General features: G+C 39.8%; 1 protein-coding gene across 5 annotated transcripts in view; it reads right to left on the bottom strand.

Moving 5' to 3' along the window:
• ST8SIA1 (ST8 alpha-N-acetyl-neuraminide alpha-2,8-sialyltransferase 1) overlaps nt 1-19,778 on the bottom strand; it is a 184,145-nt gene that overhangs the window by 47,635 nt on the left and 116,732 nt on the right. For 3 of the 5 annotated variants that reach the window (XM_055095864.2, XM_055095863.1, XM_003828889.7), the window contains 2 exons: nt 14,554-14,663; nt 8,286-8,378 (listed from right to left, as the gene is read on the bottom strand). In XM_055095864.2, coding sequence (XP_054951839.1) covers nt 8,286-8,378; nt 14,554-14,663 — 203 coding nt within the window. The remainder of the gene's footprint in view (nt 1-8,285; nt 8,379-14,553; nt 14,664-19,778) is intronic. The other 2 variants (XM_034936180.2, XM_014347226.4) reach the window with 1 other exon arrangement.

Here is a 19,778-nt window from a genome sequence, read left to right as displayed (position 1 = left end):
AAGAGTGCAATCATGGCTAACCTTAACCCTAAGCCTAACCCTAACCCTAACCCTAACGCAACCTTCTGGGCTCAAGCAATCCTCTCACCTCAGCCTCCTGAGTACCTGGGACTACAAGAACACGCCACCATGCCCAGCCAAGTTTTTATTATTTTCTGTAGAGAACATTTTGTATAATTTCAGAAGGTAATATGTTTTGTATCTGTGTCCACACCCAAATCTCATATTGAATTGTAATCCCCAATGTTGGAGGTGGGGCCTAATGGGAGGTGATTGGATTATGGGGACGATTTCTCATCAGTGGCTTCGTACCATCCCCTTGGTGCTGTCCTTGCAATAGTAAGTGACTTATCATGATACCTGGCTGTTTAAGTGTGGCAGCTCGCTCGCTGTCTCTTGCTCCTGCTCCTGCTCAGGCCATGTGACATGCCTGCTCCCCCTTTGCCTTCTGCCATGATTGTGAGTATACAGAGGCCTCCCCAGTTGCTGGGCAGATGCCGACATCATGCTTCCTGTAAAGTCTGCAGAACCATGAGCCAATTAAACCTCTTTTCTTTAAGAATTATCCAGTCTCTGGCATTTCTTTTCTTTTCTTTTTTTTTTTTTTTGAGATGGAGTCTCGCTCTGTCACCCAGGCTGGAGTGCAGTGACGCGATCTCTGCTCACTGCAAGCAATGTGGGAATGGACTAATATAGAAGGATTCCCTCAAATTTATAAAATCCCTTCCATGGACACTACAACCATGGACATGTCTGCTTCTGTGAGCAACTTCAGGGTTTGAGGCCATCTCATTCAACTTTGTATGTCATGTCCCAGAGTAGATTTCAAGAAATATTTGTTGGCTCTCATTTTATTCCTCCTCCCCCCCATAAACTTCCAGACCTTCAAACTCCATATGTATACTTTTCTCAAATATATTTGCTCAAGACCAATCTGATAGTCTAAAGAACTCTCTTTTCCAAATTCTATTTCCATAATTTTTCTTTTTCTATTTCATAAAAGAAAGTCATGCCTCCTATTATCCCAAATATTATAATGATTCATTGCCCCAAAGGATAAAAGCCACTAGGCCACCAAACAAAGAAACATTTCCAAAATACATACCTTCTGAGGGAATATCCCCTGAACAAAAGCAAAAATGTATTTAGAAGAAATAGAAAGGAGCTGTGTCTTATTTTATCCAGGGGACAAACTCTTGACAGTTCCCCATACTGTATATGTTGAATAATTAAACCTGAGAAGTGGGTTTATATTAAATCCAATATAATTAAACCCAATCATTATATTGGGTTATACTGTAACACTTATTTGAATTAAAGTAGTCCATCGTCCATCTTTTCTGACAAAAAGTTAATAAATTAATTTGACAAAGAGACTGATTTTGCCACGAGGACATGTAACATTGGAAGAACTAGATCTGCACTTCTGAAATTCTGACAATATATATATTTAAAGCATATGTATATAATGCCCTGAAAAGTCCATACTTGGCAACAATTTAACCTATGCCACAAAAATTAGGTTAATTAAAAATAATCAAGGGAATGATGGATTTAAAAAATCTTTTAAAGGATATTTGAACACTAACTTCACCACTACACAATATAGCCATGTAACAAAATGGCACTATATCCCTTAAATTCATACAAATAAAAAAAAGAGTATTTGAACCAAAATGTTTTAAGAACAAGGGCTACAGATGGTGCATTGATGAAGGGTAATGATATGTATGAATCCTCTGCCTTCCACCTGCAAAGGCCAGCAAAGGAAGAAAAAGGATAATAGTAAGGAGTTTAAACATCCAGCTGCCAGATTAAAACCACCTCTCTTCTGCCCATAAAAATTCAATCAGAGGATGAATGTGACTGCAAAGCCCTTTCTAATCTTATGTCTCAGGCACCCTAACTAATCTTTTTGTTCTGGGTACTGTCAAGAAGAATGCACTCCAAACAAGATATCCTAACAAAGGCTGTAGCAAAGCTCCTTCTTACTGTAGCAAAGCTCCTTCTTACTGAGAATTTCTTTTAGATAGAGTAATAAGTATTGCCTTCTCTAACTTTCTTTTTTTCACTATAATTATGAGTGCCTCTCACATATGTATGCTTAATTTTTCTAAAACCTGTTTTATCTTGTTACTGATATTTTCTAACAGAATTTTATAGTGAAAACCCTTAATGCTTATAACTTCTGATAGAATATTTTTAGGAGAATCAAGGTTTTGGAGACAGCTATGAAAATTAGCATTTCCACTGCACATCTTTGCCCAACGAGTTTAATTTTTCATCACATGAAAGTACAAGATAACTACTGATGTCTTGGATTTGCACAGCTTTGAGAGAAGACTACGAGATATGAATAAAATATCTAATATAAATAGGATAATCTTCTAATATAGAAATACATACTGCCTTTCTCACTTCAATATTATTTCCTCCATTTTACTGTGCCATGAGAGTATAGCATCATCTATATTTTAATCCCTATATACAAGTGTTTGCACTTTGTTTACCACCCTGTTTGCATATACTGCTAGCCACATGAACAAGATGCTATGAATGCAGTCTCAGCTGTATTTAACCAAAAGTTTCCAGCACTTGCTACCTGTTTGATCCCTTCTATAAAACGGAAAGTTGATAATTGATGGCTTAAAACATTGTATTCCAATTTGAGCACAGAGCTTCACAACACTGACAGTGGTGCTGATAAGGCTTTAACTATATTTCTATTCAAATATTTGTATTGGCCGGGTGCGGTGGCTCACACCTGGAATGCCAGCACTTTGGGAGGATGAGGCAGGTGGATCACCTGAGGTCAGGAGTTCAAGACCAGCCTGGCCAACATGGTGAAACCCCGTCTCTACAAAAAAAACAAAATCAGCCGGGTGTGGTGGCACACGCCTGTAATCCCAGCTACTTGGGAGGTTGAAGCAGGAGAATCTCTTGAACCGGGAGGCAAAGGTTGCAGTGAGCCAAGATCGCACCACTGTACTCCAGCCCGGGCAAAAAGAGGGAAATTTTGTCTCAAAAAAAAAAAAAATGTTTTTATCAATCCTTATGTTCAAGACACTGAGATCCTTTTTATATAGAACTTACACTCTAGTATACGTCTCTGGAACTCAATTTTGTCAAAAAAGCAAACTGAGAACCTTTAAAATTAACTATAAGTTGTATAGTCCTCCATCACTTAGCATACTTTTTTCTTATGTTTTTAGTAAAGTATATCTATTGAAGAGTTCATCTAACATACATGTGCAGCCTAAGCAATCATTATAAAGTGTATATCCATGTTACACCAGCCTGGCCAAGAAAAAGAACACTTCTAGCAATCCAGAGGTCCCATTATTCCACACCTGAACCAATACTCTTCCTACTCTGAGAAGTGACTACTTATTGTTCCTTATAGTTTTACTTGCTACATCTTTGTCCCTAGCCATATTGTTAGTTGGTTTTATTTTTTATTTTAAATAATTATTATTATTTTACTGTCTCACTCGACAGACTTCGGTTCAGTGGCACAAACATGGCTCACTGCAGCCTCGACCTCCTGTACTCAAGCAATTCTCCTGCCTCAGCCTCCCAAGTAGCTGGGACTACAGCCACGTGCCACCATACCTGGCTAACTTTTGTATTTTTTGGTAGAGACGAGGTTTTGCCATGTTGTCCGGACTGGTCTCAACTCCTCAGCCAGTCCACCAGCCTCGGCCTCCCAAAGTGCTGAGATTACAGGCATGAGCCACCAGGCCCAGCAACTTCATTTTTAGGTCTTAACCACCTGAAAATAATTTTTGGTATAAGTTATGAGGTAGAGGTTTAATTTATTTTTTTCCCATGTGTAATCTAATTATCCCAACATCATTTTGAAAAGTTTATACTTCTTTGCTATTCTCGGCTCTTCATATTTATATCACTCATATAAATATGACATCTGTCATATATACTGGTTTATATCTATGTGGAAATATTTGGGAGTATCCTATTCTCTTTCACTGCTCAGTTGGTTTATCCTTGCACGAGAGCCACATTGTCTTAATTACACTAGCTTTTTAATAAGTCTTAACATCTTATAGAGCAACTCTGCCCATCATTTTTTCTTCAAAAGCTTCTTTGCTATTCTCGGCATATTTCTACATAACTTTTTAAGTTTAACACACACATACACATGCATGCATCATTAGGATTTCTATTGGAATTTCAATGAATCTGTAGATAGATTTGGGTAGACCTGGTGCCTTTAAATACTGAGTCTTTCAATCATGCACATGGTATTATCAGTACATCTAATCAGGTTGTCTAAAGAGTCTCTCAATAAAATTTCATATTTTTTCCAAAGAGGACTTGCTTTCTTGTTTAATTAAGTGTATCACATTATTTGATGCTATTGTAAATGTAATTTTTTCTTAATGTCACAAAATGGAATTGGTGTACACATATTGATTTGAACAGAAACCTTGTTACATTGAATACATTTTTTAAAATGAAGAAACTTTCATTCACTTTTACAAAATTATTTATAACCTGTGAAAATGCTACTGTCTCCTTGTGCAACACATGAATCATGGAGAAAGATCAGAAGGTGTGATAGTGTAATGTTGTGAAATATATATTTGATCTTCGACTTCGTAACTCCTAAAATCTTTAGCAACTCCAAGTGATACCTTTTTGCATCTTAAGGAGTTGACTGACGGCTGGCAGCCCTATGCAGCTTCAGAGTGGGGGGCTGGTCACTGGAAAGAATCAAGGCAGGATTCTAGGACTGGGACTTCAGCCCCACTCCCTGACCTCTGGGGAGGAGAAAAGGGTTACAGGTTAAGTTGATCACCAGTGGTTAATGGTTTCATCAACCATGCCTGCTAATGAAGCCTCCATAAATATCCGAAAGGACAGGGCTTGGAGAGCTTCCAGATAAGAAGGTGGAGGTTTCTGGGGGGTGGTGTGCCCAGGGAGGGCATGGAAGCTCCATGTCCCTTCCCCCATCCCTCATCCTATGCACTCCTTCATCTGAATCCTTTGTAACATAATAAACCAGTAAACGTAAATAAGCGTTTCCTTGAGTTCTGTGAGCTGCCCTAGCAAATTAATCAAACCCATAAAGAGAGTTGGGGGAACCCCAACTTGAAGCCAGTCAGTCAGAAGCTCCAGAGGCCTAGACTTGTGACTGGTGGGGGTGGGGGGTAGTCTTGTGGGACTGAGCCCTCAATCTGTGGGATCTGACACTATCTGTAGATAGTGTTGGAATTGAGTTGGAGATACCCCGCTGGTGTCTGCTGCAGAATTGATTGCTTGCTTGGTGTGTGGGGGAAAAACACAAACACATTTGGTGGCAGAAGTTTTCTATGTTGATTATTCTGGGAAAACTATATTGTCTCCTTGTGTGACACATGGATTTTGGAAAAAGATCAGAGGGTGTGATGGTGCAATATTATGAAATAGATATTTGAGATCTTTGATCTCATTCCGTAGCGTACAATGCCTAAAATCTTTAGAAACTCCACAGTGCTATCTTTTCGCATGTTAATGAGTTGATTGAGGCCCTATGCAGCTTCAGGGTGGGGGCCGGGGGCCGGTCACTGGAAAGAGCCAGACCCCCCAACCCTGGTTCTTTGTCACAGTCTTCTGTGTTGTAGTGTGAGAACAGAGGAAAAAGCAGTTTGGGTTTTTTTTCTCTCAGAGATGGTCACTGGTTGAGAGCACGGGCTTTGGAATAAGAGAGGCCTGGTGAAGTCCCAGGCAATTATTAGCAGCTGTGCACATGAGCAGGTTCCTAGATTCACCACATCACAGGTTTCTTCTTCTGTCAAATGCATAAATTAAAATAGCTTCTGTCTATTAGGATTGTTTCAAGGATGAAGTGAGGAACTGCCTATAAGGGCACAGAACCTGGCACACAGCAATGTGAACTAAATACTTACCAATGTTAGTAATAATGATTCTTGCTTGTCCATGCGTGTTTTCTTCATAGTGAGCTTAAGTCTTAACCAACAGTTCTACTTTCCTCTTCAAAATTTAATTTTTGACCCTGTCCTTCCTCCATTTGTATTTATATTTTTCCCCCAAAACAGTCTCTCCCTCCCTCCCTCATCTCCTTCCCTCCCTCATCTCCTTCCCTCCCTCTCTCCCTCATCTCCTTCCCTCCCTCCCTCATCTCCTTCCCTCCCTCCCTCCCTCATCTCCTTCCCTCCCTCCCTCCCTCATCTCCTTCCCTCCCTCCCTCGTCTCTTTCCCTCCCTCCCTCATCTCCTTCCCTCCCTCATCTCCTTCCCTCCCTCTCTCCCTCATCTCCTTCCCTCCCTCCCTCCCTCATCTCCTTCCCTCCCTCCCTCCCTCATCTCCTTCCCTCCCTCCCTCCCTCATCTCCTTCCCTCCCTCCCTCGTCTCTTTCCCTCCCTCCCTCATTTCCTTCCCTCCCTCTCTCCCTCAGCTTGTTCTAAATCTTGCTCTGAACATTCTTTTTCACATTCCTTTTTAAATCTTACATCAGCTCCACATATTCAGGTAGAAAAACAGAATCTTCTGGTCCTCGATACAATACATTGAATGTTTCATTTCCCTCCAAAGGAACATGTGTTCCTTCTTAAAAGTTATTTTATTCCTAAATCAAAATAATAGTCAAAGATGTCACCTTTGGGGGAAACTGGGTAAAGATTATGAAGAGCCTTCTTGTAAATTGTTTTTTGCAATTTTCTGTGAATCTATAGGTATTTAAAAATAAATTGTTTTAATAAAAAAATTTCTTGTAAGTGTTCTCTTATTTCTTCTTTGTACTTTTCTGTTTGAGTTATTATAATGAACATACATTTGTGTTGAAAAATAATAAAATTACTCTTATAAGAACAAAAATAAATACATTTACATGGATTACATTTTTAAATATAAACTATGAATGCATTAGAAACATTCAGGATATTTTTTTCAGGGAAGGGAGGGAAGGAGACTTACTCTTCATCAGAGTAAGAAAGATCATCCAAAGAAAGATTGTTTTTATAAAAGAAGCCATAAAGGAAAATACTAACAAGTCTCATCGCATAAAAAATTTTAAATTGCAATAGAATATAAATTAAAATATATGTGACAGGCTAGAATAAAATATTTGATACAAAGACTTAATATCCATAATATAGAGTTCCTATAAATCAATAGAAAAATATTTTTTAAAGCAAGTCGAAAGTAGGCAAAAAATACAAAGGAGCAGAAGAAAAATACTAATAGTCAATACCACTCAGCTCTTATTATATTCAGAAAAATGCAAATTAAGTAGAATATAATGTATCCTTTTTTTCCACAAATAGTATTGTTTTACATATGGGTAACAAGCAGTCTTATCCATTATTGAAGATAAATGGTACATTTGGGGAGGGTAATTTAACAATATCTCCCAAAATTAAAAGCTGATTGCATTTCTAGATATCTATTTTATGGGAATACTTATGAACCAAAACAAGTAGTGCCACGTTGTGAATAAGTGAACACATGCTGTTCACTTGGACGGGACTTAGATGACAAGTGCCTGGGCCCAGAACATCTGGATGTTTCCCTCCTAATTGCCAGGGACACAGGAGGACCTAAAGCAATGCTTGATTCCTCTTTCCTTGGAGACGGACTCCTTCTCTACAATGAACAGTCCTTGGAGAAACAGCTGATAGCTCGCTGATGTACTTCATCAATCAGAGACTGACCCCCTCCCCCGCCCCCGAAGCTCCCACAGCAGCTTCCAAGATTCCAGGCAATTTCAAGATTTCTGGAATTGATCCTAGAACAAGAATTTTACATCTGCTCTCCCAAATATGATTGAATATAATATAATGTAATGTAATACAGTATACTATAACCACATATTCTTGTCCATTCTGACAATATTGCTATTTTAATGCATGTATGAATTGGCCAAAGCAATGTAATGGATTGGCCATTGCTTTGTTTTTATTTTTGATATTAATTCAGTTCACAGTTGCCAATCAATAAATTGGGACTGAAGCCAACAAATTGAAAAGTAGCAGTAATGAGTAAACAGAGTATTGTGCTGTTCTTTGAGCAAAACAATTGATCTTCTTGTTATTTCTATCATCTCTAAAGGCAAGAAACAGAATCCCAGAGGAAGCATAAAATATTGTTTGGATTCCCATAATCCCGTTTTCTTTATTTACAATTCCCTTCTTCATCCTTCCTGCCTGTCCAGATGGTTTTCCTCTTGATTTCCCAAACTGAATTATGCTCGCTGCCTTTGAGATGCTAAGTACTTGAGAAGACTTCATCTTCGTTCGTCACAAACAGAAGTCATAAACTCTTACCTTTGCCGAATTATGCTGGGATTAGCTGTCACTAACTGACTTTTGGATCCAACATCCTTAGTGTATTCACTTGACAAAGGAGGGAGATTGCATCTAGAGAAACAAGAACAAACATTTTGGAACAATTTGCATAGTTTTAAATCATCAGTTAGAATAATACAAATAGAAATGTTATTAATTCTAGCTGAATTCACGAGTAACTGTTTTGTTTTTTGTTTTTTGTTTTTTTTTGAGATGGAGTCTCGCTCTGTCGCCCAGGCTGGAGTACAGTGGTGTGATCTCCACTCACCGCAAGCTCCACCTGCCGGGTTCACGCCATTCTCCTGCCTCAGCCTCCCGAGTAGCTGGGACTACAGGCACCTGCCACCACACCCGGCTAATTTTTTTTGTATTTTTAGTAGAGACGGAGTTTCACCGTGTTATCCAGGATGGTCTCGATCTCCTGACCTTGTGATCTGCCTGCCTTGGCCTCCCAAAGTACTGGGATTACAGGCGTGAGCCACCGCGCCCAGCCAGTAACTGTTTTTTTTTTTTTTTTTTTTTACCACCTCTCCCTTTTAATAGACATTGGATGAATAATTAACTATCAGCATCTTCCAAATGCTGTCATAAAAACTACTCCTGTTAGTAAGAAAGATAATGTCAGCCAAAGGGGCAAATTATCTACAAAAAGAAAGAGACACTAACTAGGAGGTATTTATTCCATTCAAAATATTTTTGAGAGGGTAGGACAGACATTCTTAGACCTGAATTAAAGCTCAGGACAGTGTGGTACACTAGAGGACATGGGACCTACAGTACCTCTGCACACCCATAAATCTCAAAAGACAAGGAGGAATTAATATATTTCCTTGTGTTTTTCTTTCTTTTTCCAAAATCAAAATTATAAGAGTGCATTCAGGGCCATGTACTATTCACTTAAATCACAGCATGTCTGACTTGTGTGTGTGTGGCCAATGGGTAGGCTGATTACTGGTGAAGGTATAATGGCTCATCATCCAAAGAAATGCAGTGATCCACCATCCCAGTTCAGCCAAAGGAAAGAGTACAGGTGATGTTTCCCTGGTGATGGGAACAGCCACCCCACTCCCACTCCCAAAACCCCACCCTGCCCCAGTTGCTCTCCTTGGCCACCATGTCTTATGAATGCTTACAATGGGAAATACGACCACTGCGAATTCAAATCCCATGGCTTTCTGCCTGTGGAACATTAGGCAAGTTAATTCATTTGCCTAACTTCAGTTTCTCCATTATACAAAATGAGGATAATGATTTTTCCTCTTTTCTTGAATTGTTGTTAAGGACTAAAAAAGGTATGTAATATAAAAATTCCCTAACCTTGATGTGTACACTTAGTAAATATTCAAAAATATCACAGGTCAGAAATAGCATACAAAAATAATTAAATATGTATGTATTATCTATGAAAATGCCAAATGGGCCTATAGTTTCCATTATGCTTTCTTTTACTACTGAGTCCTCATTTCTCCTCTTCAACCGTATGTCTAACTTGATTCCTACCACATTAGGGCATCTGTAACTTTTTATTACTTCAGTAAACCAAAGCATCATTTACTTGTAGGTAAAGATATCTTACAAATATTGCAGTCTCTGCTAGTTCCCCAACTACTAAATTTTCCCTACAAATTACCCTCAGTATCCAGGCACCCACTCAGCTGATCAGCTCAAGTTCTCTGATTTTGTCTCTTATTTACCCTGTGAGTATCAACACATCAAGGCATCCTAGGCAGAAACTTGTCTCAGTTGATTTAGAATCTTCTTTTTATCTGCTCTTTGGTGATAAGATACTGGTTTTTCTGGTAGCTACCAACAGGTCAGTTAACCAGTCAGTGGCTTTTGCTGAATGCCCACTGAAAGCAAACACAGCGGGCATTATGGGGGCCTTGGGGGTGGAGCCCAAGTCAGAGAACCTACTCTTGAAGTATCCACAGTCAAGTGGTTGCCCCATATCCCATGTGGTTTCCTGAGGATTCTCATGAGGGAGTGAGTTTATGCATTAAGAGCCAGGCTCATCCGGCTGTGGTAACTGATTGTGGTCTTGTGATTTAATTGATCTCTGCAAAGAGGAAGATGACTTCCAGGATAAAACACAGACTAAAATTTGGATACTTATCTCTTAAAGAAGCTTTGATCTTAATTGCCCTTGGAAGCATGTGAGAATCAGCTATGTTACGCTAAAACTGTAAATTCTGAGTATTGCTGGAGAGTACTGTCAACATGTTTTGTCATTATTAAACAAACTGGTTTTCATGAGTAAATACTTTGTTTTCCTGTGTGTTCCATGGCTCATGTGTCTGGGTCTTTTCATATTTACTGCCACAGAGTAATAGCCCAATAAAAACTTGCAGGTATTTATTATCTTCTAGAACAGAGGTGAATGCTTAAAACCATAAAGATAACATTTTATATGAATTTTGATGTATTTCCAGAAAATAATGACAATACATTTTGGTGTAAGTTCTTTTGGGTAAACTTTTTCTCTAAGTGCAAATATCTGTGACACTTTCCTGTATCTCTTCTCGCAGGAAAAGCACACCAATAATTTTAGTTCCTCAACTCATAAATTGATAATTACAAAGATGTACACAAAAGGCACATTTAATACAGTCAAATTGTTTTAATAAGGCATAATTGTGGTGTAAAATGTTTCAAAGTTTGCATTATCGCTGTTGGCACAATTAACAAATATTAATGACTAAAGTGTCTTAGCAACTGTGCTCATGATCCTAAAAGAGATCTGATCAGAGAATTAATGAGAAATGAATATTCTTTGAATTGGGATGTGGAAGTAAGTGGGAAATGGGCTTGATAGAAATCTTAAAGCAGAAAAATCACAAAATTACTTTAATTTTTTTTGTATATGTGAGTACGCAAAACATACATTTGAGCATAATTCAAAAGGCACCAAAATTATGTTCCCTCATTGATGTCCCCAAGCCAACCAGTTCCTTTTGAGGATGCAATCCCTGTTAACTTTTGTCTGGCAAATCTTCCCAATAAATTGAATTCAACGATATTATTTTTTAAAGTACTGCTTTTGGCTACAGAGCAAATGTTTACTTTGAGAAATGGGAAATTGATTTTCAGCACTAGAAGATGTGTTTGAAAACATTTAAGCAAAGAAAATTATGAAATTGTTATATCCTAGTCCTAGAAGACACTTTGAACTGTAATCTGGTATATCACTGTGTACAGGCAGCGCTATTTTTGGATGTTCTCTCTCACTGTATCTGTCCATTACACACCCTACAGTCTAGGACCAGACATACGACATGCTTTCTAATCTACGTTTATTCATTAAATGTTTAATTTTGAATATATAATATCTCGATACATTAAGCATGCCCCAAAATGCATATTAAGCAATGACTTATTAATAGATCTGCAAATGGTCAAACAATTTTAAAATAATTTATCAACTTTTATTACTCCTATAATTTAAAACATACATAAGGCTTTTAAACATTAAAATGTGTCATAAAACAGCACTATTCTTGAAATTAAATCAAAGGCATCTGAATACATAGTTCTAGTTATGGTGCTACCTTCTTTGAGTTCTTTCAACCCTCATCTCCCCATATTTTAGAAACTTTATGCTTAATACTGTGCCAGGCACTCTAATCAGAAGCGCTCATTAATTCTGAACTTGACTATATTAACACCAGATTGCATATAAGGCCAAAAAAGTCTTGTTTACTTGTGATAAATATGGCCCACTGGAAACAACAGATAACATTCTATGGTGCCTAAGCCTAGTCTTCTACACATTAGTAAACGTCCATCTTCACAAATGGATGACACACACACATACACACTCATGAATACAAAAATACACTTATTGTACTGCACGAAGTGCATTTACATTTCTACGTGTATCAAGGCCACTTGAAATCACTTAACTTCTTTGAATCTGTGAGTTGAATACTATGTATTCCTTCTTCCTTACATAATTTTTGGGAAGAGCACAAAAACTAATAATACTCAAGAGCAATTTGAAAATTTAAACTAAACTACATAAACGGTGTCACAATGATACGGTATTCATACAGTAATAGATAGAATAAGAGTTGCCACAATGGGAAGGGCCTGAGGAATTGCCTACTCCCGCTTCCTCCTACAAATTAGAAAGCTGGGCCCCAGCAAGGGTAAAATAATGCACTGTAGGTCACAGACCTAGTCAACAACAGCAAGGACTTGTCTCCTATCTCACTGTGTTCTTTGCTGGCTCCTCAGCCTCACCTAATGCCAAAATACTGGAGAGGGTGCCTGAAGGTGGTTCAGGACTCCCTGCTCCTCTCACCTATTCATGCTCTCTAGGTAATTTTCTCCACTCCAATGCCTTAAATAGCTCTCTGGCTCCATCTCAAGCCATTTTCCCCACTGTTCATGACACTGCAACAGCACTTGCTATCTTTCCCACCTTGGACTCTTGGGAAAGGTTGTTTCTCTGCTTAGGGTGAAACGAAGAGAAGACTCAGCTCACACGCCACTTCTCTTGAGAAGCTCCCGTGTGTCTGAACTCCCCACGGTAGCAAACACATCTCTAGGATATAAATCCACTATAGAATTGTTCAACGCACCATTCCCAGAGCCAGCTCAAGGCCCATATGTCATGGGTGCTCAATGAGCAGGTGTTGCATTGACTGGAACTAAAAGAACTACATTTGTGCTTTTTCCACTTTTCTGTTGTTTGTTCATGTTGAAAAGAAAAACTGCAATACAGAGGAAAAACTATGCTGAGGGTACCTGCATGAAGGAAAGGTGGGTATAGAAGGATCTAGACTCTCCTGCAGGCTTCACCAAGTGAAAAAAAAAAAATGTCCTTCAAGGAGACCAACTCTGAGAGGGAACTTAGCCCCCACAAGTACATGGCTTCTCTTGAAACTCTCTCAAATAAAGTTTTTACTCTTCCCTCTCCCACTTAGCTCAGGGCTCAGAGGTGGCTTAGCATCTTCTTGGCTACCTTTTTTCCACTCCTAGACTGTTACTCGTTTATACTTAAAAATAAACAGGAATACAAAATCTCGCTCAGCATTCTGTCCTTGATGTTGCTGCAGTCTTCACCCTTCCTGGCCACAGAGTCTGCTGGCACTTGGTTCATAGTCATTTCCACCTCAGTGAGGCTTGAGGGTCCACCTGAAAGGTCCCTCAGAGTCTATCCTCAAGGCTCCTTTATTTGCTCCATAACAAATGTTTTCTTTTTCTACAACATATCCACTCATCCCCGAGATACCCTGAGCTCTGAAATCTTGTCCTCCAGAAAGCCATTCTTTGACTTTAGCTTCTTCTTATTCCACGTCTCCTTCATTCATAGCCAGGAGCCACAACTTCCCTCACCCCTGCTCTGAATGACCCCATCATCTGACCCCATCCTCTCTCCTTCACTCATCTCAGAGCGCTCTTCCTGCCCAGCCCTGATTTCAAGGTGTGTTACTTTACACCCTCTCTAGCCAGAGCCCTCCAAGTTGTCACTCTTTGTCCTTCTTCCCTCTCACCCAGATAATCCCAAACCTGTCCTTATCCAATCACTTGCTGTCTTTCCTTCTATACGTGGCTGGTAAGCATGTCTGGGCAGAATCACCCAGCAGTGCAGGCTGCTGCCCCTACAATTTGGCAGTCTCTGTCCCTGGCTGAATATGTCTCAGCAATTCCTTTTCATGCTCCCGCAGGGGCCTCCTGTTTTTCCTGGAACTGACGTGCACATCACCACTCTGCTCAGTCCCTTTACCAAGCGTCCTCCTTGTTTGAAATTTACCCCTGCTCCTTTGTTCCAGTTTTCCCACTCACTCAAAGATTTAATCTGTCTTCAGATCCCACTTGCTACTTACACATGATTTGATCAAAAACTAAGAAGAATAAGGTATAGAATAAAATGAATCCATTAAAGCATTTATTCATAGAGAGTGGTCCTTAAGGAAAAGAACAATTTAAAAAGCCAGAATCACCTGACTGTACAATCTAAAATGAGATGTGAGATTTTCCACTTTCCCCTGCTCCCTTTATTCACAGCAGAGTGGGTATCTCTGCTCCACCTGAGCCTTCTTGGCTTTGTACTTTCTCGGGGCATGTTCCCTTGCTCCCCTTACCCCTCTCCTAAACTCGCTTGTCTATGAGCTGGAAGTGAAGCTAAGGAGCGTGCTACAACTGATTAATCACAAGTGACTAGTTTTGAAAAGCCCCAGGGCTCATGGGAGGGGTGGGGAAAAGGAGAGAAGGCAGAGGCCGCGCTGTGGGTGCTCTCTCTTACCGCATGACAAAATTTGCTTCATCTATTTGACGGCCACAGCCACTCTTCTTCAGAATCCCACCATTTCCCACCACCGCGCATTTCTTCAATGGCAGCTGGAATGGGGTTGCCTAGCAACAGAAAACAAGGCGGGTTTTCACTGCAAAGAACACACAACCGCTCACAAAATCATTGTTTACAGCAGACCCTTTGGAGGAATTTGACTGAAGACTGGGTCCAGCAAAAAAGAGCATGTGAAAAGAAAGATGCCAAGAAGTTTGTAAGGAACAAACTAGTCTGTTGCCTTGAAATTTAAAAAGCAAAATTTTTAAAAAGCCTCCCTGAAGTGTATTTAAATATAACAACATTTATTTTTTTCCTCTCCAATTGGCCATGCACATAGTAGAAGGTGTTTGCTAGGGAAAATTAAAAAAAAAATACGAAGTAAACACAGGATTATTTTTAAAGCCATTAAGCTGGAAACAAATGAGCTCCATTCTCCTATGTGATTGCAATCTCATTCATTCATACAATCAGCCATTCACTTGATAAATGTTTCTGAACATTTCCTTTGCTAACTGTTGGGAGAGATACATGTGGACAGAAGTCACAGGCCTGAGGGTTCACAATTTGGGATGTGAGGAAAGAAAGGGATGATGAGAGTGTGAAAACATATACCTAGGTAACAAACTCTATTATAATGCTGAAGTTGCTGCCAAAGAGATGCACACCGAATGCTATGGGGCAATCCACAAGGAGGAAGAAGGCATTTCTGCTGAGCCAACTCGGGGAAAGCTTTCTCACTTGGGATGAACCTTAAAGAATACGTAGGATTCCTCCAGGCACAGAAAGCAGCGTAAACAACGACACAGAAGTATTTGCTGAGAGTAATGCTGTGTTTATGAGCAAATGAACACTCTAGGTGGGTCTGTCTAGAGCTTAGGACCCACTAAGGGGCAAGTGACTTGTGTAGAACCACACAGCATGTGACTTTCTTTCTGCCAATACTGAACTGGACTGCAAAGAAAATGTTCAGTGTATCTGAGTGTTCCCTGAAGTGCTATTTATAGTATGAATATGAAAACCCAGCAATAGCCCCTGAAAGTGAAATGCGTCATTCGGCCACTTCTAGCTGGGTCAGCAAGAACTGCCAGGTACAGAATTTCCTGCTTGCTGAAACGACGCAGAGCAGCTGGAGTTCTTTAGGGGAAGACCTTTCATAAACACAACTGACATCAAAAATAACCACCCTACATGAATCTCAAGCAAATAATATGGAATACCAAAAGAACAAATCCAATAAGTATATGAATATACACTGTAAGGGCCTCATATAGGCAGGAAGTAGTTAAACCAGAAATAAAATTCCAGGAGTTTCTGTATTCATTGGTAACTGAGGTGGCCACTTAATGCAGCATAAGAAGAGGATTTTATTCCTTTGATTTCTAGTTGTCAAAGGAACAGCCAGAGCTATGGAAATATTGTTGATAAAAATACAGTACTTAAAGTGTAATGTCTAAGCATTTGCCAGCAGAGAGTTAAGAATTTCCTGCATTACTACACCAGAGACCAGCCCAACAAACATCAGAGCAGATCCAGAGAGAAGAGACGGGCAAGAAACAGAGGGCTTGGAATCAACACTAGAAAAACATCAGTTAGAGCTATAATTTGTCAGATGAAGATTTAAATACTTACATTCAAAGTAGCTGTTTGTTTATTCCACAAGTATTTACAAAGTGCCTACTATGCGTCAGGCACTGCCCTGGGTGACAGGGACATAAGTAAAAATTTCTGTTCCCAGAGGTTATATTCTAGTGTGGAAAACAGATGATAAGTAAAGATAAATGAGTAACATGAGCAGTGGGTCAGATGGTGACACGAGCTTTGGAAAGAAAGAAAGCATTGCCATGAAAGGATTAGGAGATGCTTTCAGAGAGGAACTGCAATTATTATTATTATTATTGTCTTTTGAGACACAGTCTCACTTAGTCACCCAGGCTGGAGTACAGTGGCATGATCTCGGCTCACTGCAACTCCCACCTCCGGGATTCAAGCGATTCTCCTGCCTCAGCCCCTTGAGTAGCTAGGATTACAGGTACACGTTACCATGCCCAGCTAATTTTTTTTTTTTTTTTTTTTTTTTTAGTAGAGATGGGGTTTCACCATGTTGGCTAGGCTAATCTCAAACTCCTGACTTCAGGTGATCAGCTTACCTCTTCCTCCCAAAGTGCTGGGATTACAGGAGCGAGCCACCGCACCTGGCCCCAGGAACTGCAATTTTAATAGGGTGATCAGGGAGGAGTTCAATTTGTGAGCAAATTCCTGCAGGAGATGAGGTAGTGAGCCTCACAGATCTCTGTGGGAACCCCTGGTGCAGAGACCCTAAGGAGAAAACATTCCTGGGATGGGAAAGGGGGAGCAAAGAGCCTGTTGTGTCTGGAGATGAAGAAGCGAAGCAGAAGAGGGAGGGAGAAGTAGGAAGGATATCAGAGAGTAGACTATTAGGGAGGTTGGGAAATACATTCTGCAGGGCCTTATAGGGTATTGTAAAGACATAGGTTTTTATTCTAAGATGAGAATCAAGTCAATGTTGGGTGTGCAAAGGAGTGACATTATGACATATTTTGGAGCAATCACTATACTGCTATGAGAACAGGCTGTAGAATGTCATGGGCAGAAAGAGAGAGCAGATAGGAGTCTTTTATAAGAGATTTTGGTGACTCTTGGTCACTTTGGTGACTCCAGAATATGTCCAGAATCTGGCTACTTCTCACTACCCCTATCACCATCACTAGGGGTAGTGAGAAGTAGCCAGAAGCTGGATATATTCTGGAGAAAGAGCTGCCTGGATTTGCTGATACAATGAAAACAGGGCAAGAGAAAAAGACAGAAATCAGCGATGATGCCAAGAGTTCTGCCTTGAACAACTGTAGAGATAGACTTGCCATTTACCAACATATGGAAGACTACAGGAGGAGCAGGTTTCTGGGGAATGATTTGGAGTTCAATCTTAAATATGTCAAGTGCATGATGTCCTTTAGATACCCAGGTGGCAATATCAAGTAGGCAAGTGAATATATGACTATGCAGTCAGGGAGTTGGTCTTTCCTGGAGATAGAAAATAGAGAGTGATCAGCATGGGTATTTAAAGTCAGGAGACTGGATGGTGAATGAGTGCAGATGGAAAAGAGAAGAGGTCTAAGAATTGTCCAAGTTAAAAAAAAAATAGTGTCTCAAGAAGAAAAGAAAAAAATTACATCAAATGCTATTGATAGATTAAGTAAGACAACAGCTGAAAATTGCCACTGAACTTAGCAACAGGAAGGTCACTGGTGACCTTGAAAAAGGTAGATTTAGTTCAGCGATAAGAACAAAAACCTGATCTAAGTTATACATGCACATTTGCATATTTCTTTTCATATAGCTTATTTGAAAAATCTGGGTTCACTCATGTTCAACTAATATTTAGTTTGCTCTATAAAAGCCAACTAAAAATCCCTTTAATTGTTGTCAAAGAGTGGTTCTTGCTTGAGCCTATTAGACTGGCAATTCCAGGTTTTCTGTCAGGAATCTGGCCGCAAAACAAACAGATCTTGGAAGCAGCAACATAGTCCTAGTTATAAACATTACCTCCTAACTTCCAAACTGTGGGACTATGGAATTGGAAGGTGGGCTGTCAAACCCCTCTGTATTCTGCTTCCTGTCCTGGAAGGGGTCTAACCTCACACAGGCTTTCATGAAATTCTATGAGTTTGTGGATGTCAAGCATCTAACCAAGCCACTGGCATGGAAGTCCACTCATCTTCCTTCCCTTTTTCATTTCTTTCCTCCTTCTAGCAGAGTCTCCCTGGCTTGTTCAAGCCATGAAATGCCTAGATTTCATGGTTTCTGTAGAACATGGTAAAACAGTAATTTAACACACTACCTTAACAATTAGTAATAATTTTTATTAACAGAAAACTTAGCTATTATATCCATGCACTAGTAAATACCACCCCCCAAAGCCCTCAAACAAAAGTCCAGGGGTTTTTTTAAAAAAAAGCCATTTTGACTTTTTATTGACAAGCAATTTCATTTCATTTCAATAAATATTTCTTGAGTGCCTGAGTGCACTCTCTGGGCACTTATAATACGTCAATGAACAATAACAGCACACCAAAGCTTTACAGACAAAAAAACTTAATTGAGAAAATACTATGGATTTTTTTTTCTTTTTTTTTTTTGAGACAGAGTCTCCCTCTCGCCCAGGCCAGAATGCAGTGGCACGATCTGGGATCACTGCAAGCTCCGCCTCCCAGGTTCACGCCATTCTCCTGCCTCGGCCTCCCGAGTAGCTGGGACTACAGGCACCCGCTACCATGCCCGGCTAATTTTTTTGTATTTTTAGTAGAGACGGGGTTTCACCATGTTAGCCAGGATGGTCTCGATCTCCTGACCTTGTGATCCGCCTGCCTCGGCCTCCCAAAGTGCTGGGATTACAGGCATGAGCCACCGCGCCCGGCCAAAAATACTATGGATTTTTTAAAGTAATTGAGATAATACTCTCATTAATACTCACAGAATACCTCCTCAATTTCTCAGTTTGGCAATGGTCCATGTTTTCCAGAATGATGTATGAACAAGATGTTTTCCTTTATGAGTATACTTATATAGAAAGAAGTTTGGTCATCCATTGCCACATGAATATTACTATTTTAACAGAGAATATTTTTATTAAGGCATTGCATACTGTCTTTTCAAATGTGTCTCCTTGTACCTATGCCAGAAAATAATCTACTGGATTTGAGAATATAATATACTATAACACTCTTGCTAACCTTAAAAAAATCTACTCTAAATGCAAGGATAAATTAGACAGATTAACTATAGTAATGAGCTCAAGGGTTTTTTTCTTTTCTCTTCCTTTTTTTTTTTTTAGAAAGGGTCTAGTTCTGTGTCACCCATGCTGAAGTACAATGGTGTCATCACGGCTCACTGCAGCCTTGATCTCCCAGGCCCAAGCAATCCTCCTGCCTCAGCTTCCCAAGTAGCTGGAACTATAGGTGCATGCCACCACACACAGCTATTTTTTGTATTTTTTGTAGAGACGAGATTTCGCCATGCTGCCCAGGCTGGTCTCAAACTCAGGTTCAAGCAGTCTGCTCGCCTCAGCCTCTTAAAGTGTTGAGATAAGGCATGAGCCACTGCGCCCAGCCTCACAGATTTTCTATTCTTGCTCAGCCACTAACCATCCTACGGATCTTTGT

This window comes from Pan paniscus, chromosome 10, assembly GCF_029289425.2.
Source record: "Pan paniscus chromosome 10, NHGRI_mPanPan1-v2.0_pri, whole genome shotgun sequence".
NCBI lineage: Eukaryota > Metazoa > Chordata > Mammalia > Primates > Hominidae > Pan > Pan paniscus.
Note: the sequence above shows the minus strand (reverse complement) of the source record. Positions and strands in the feature narration are given on the sequence as shown.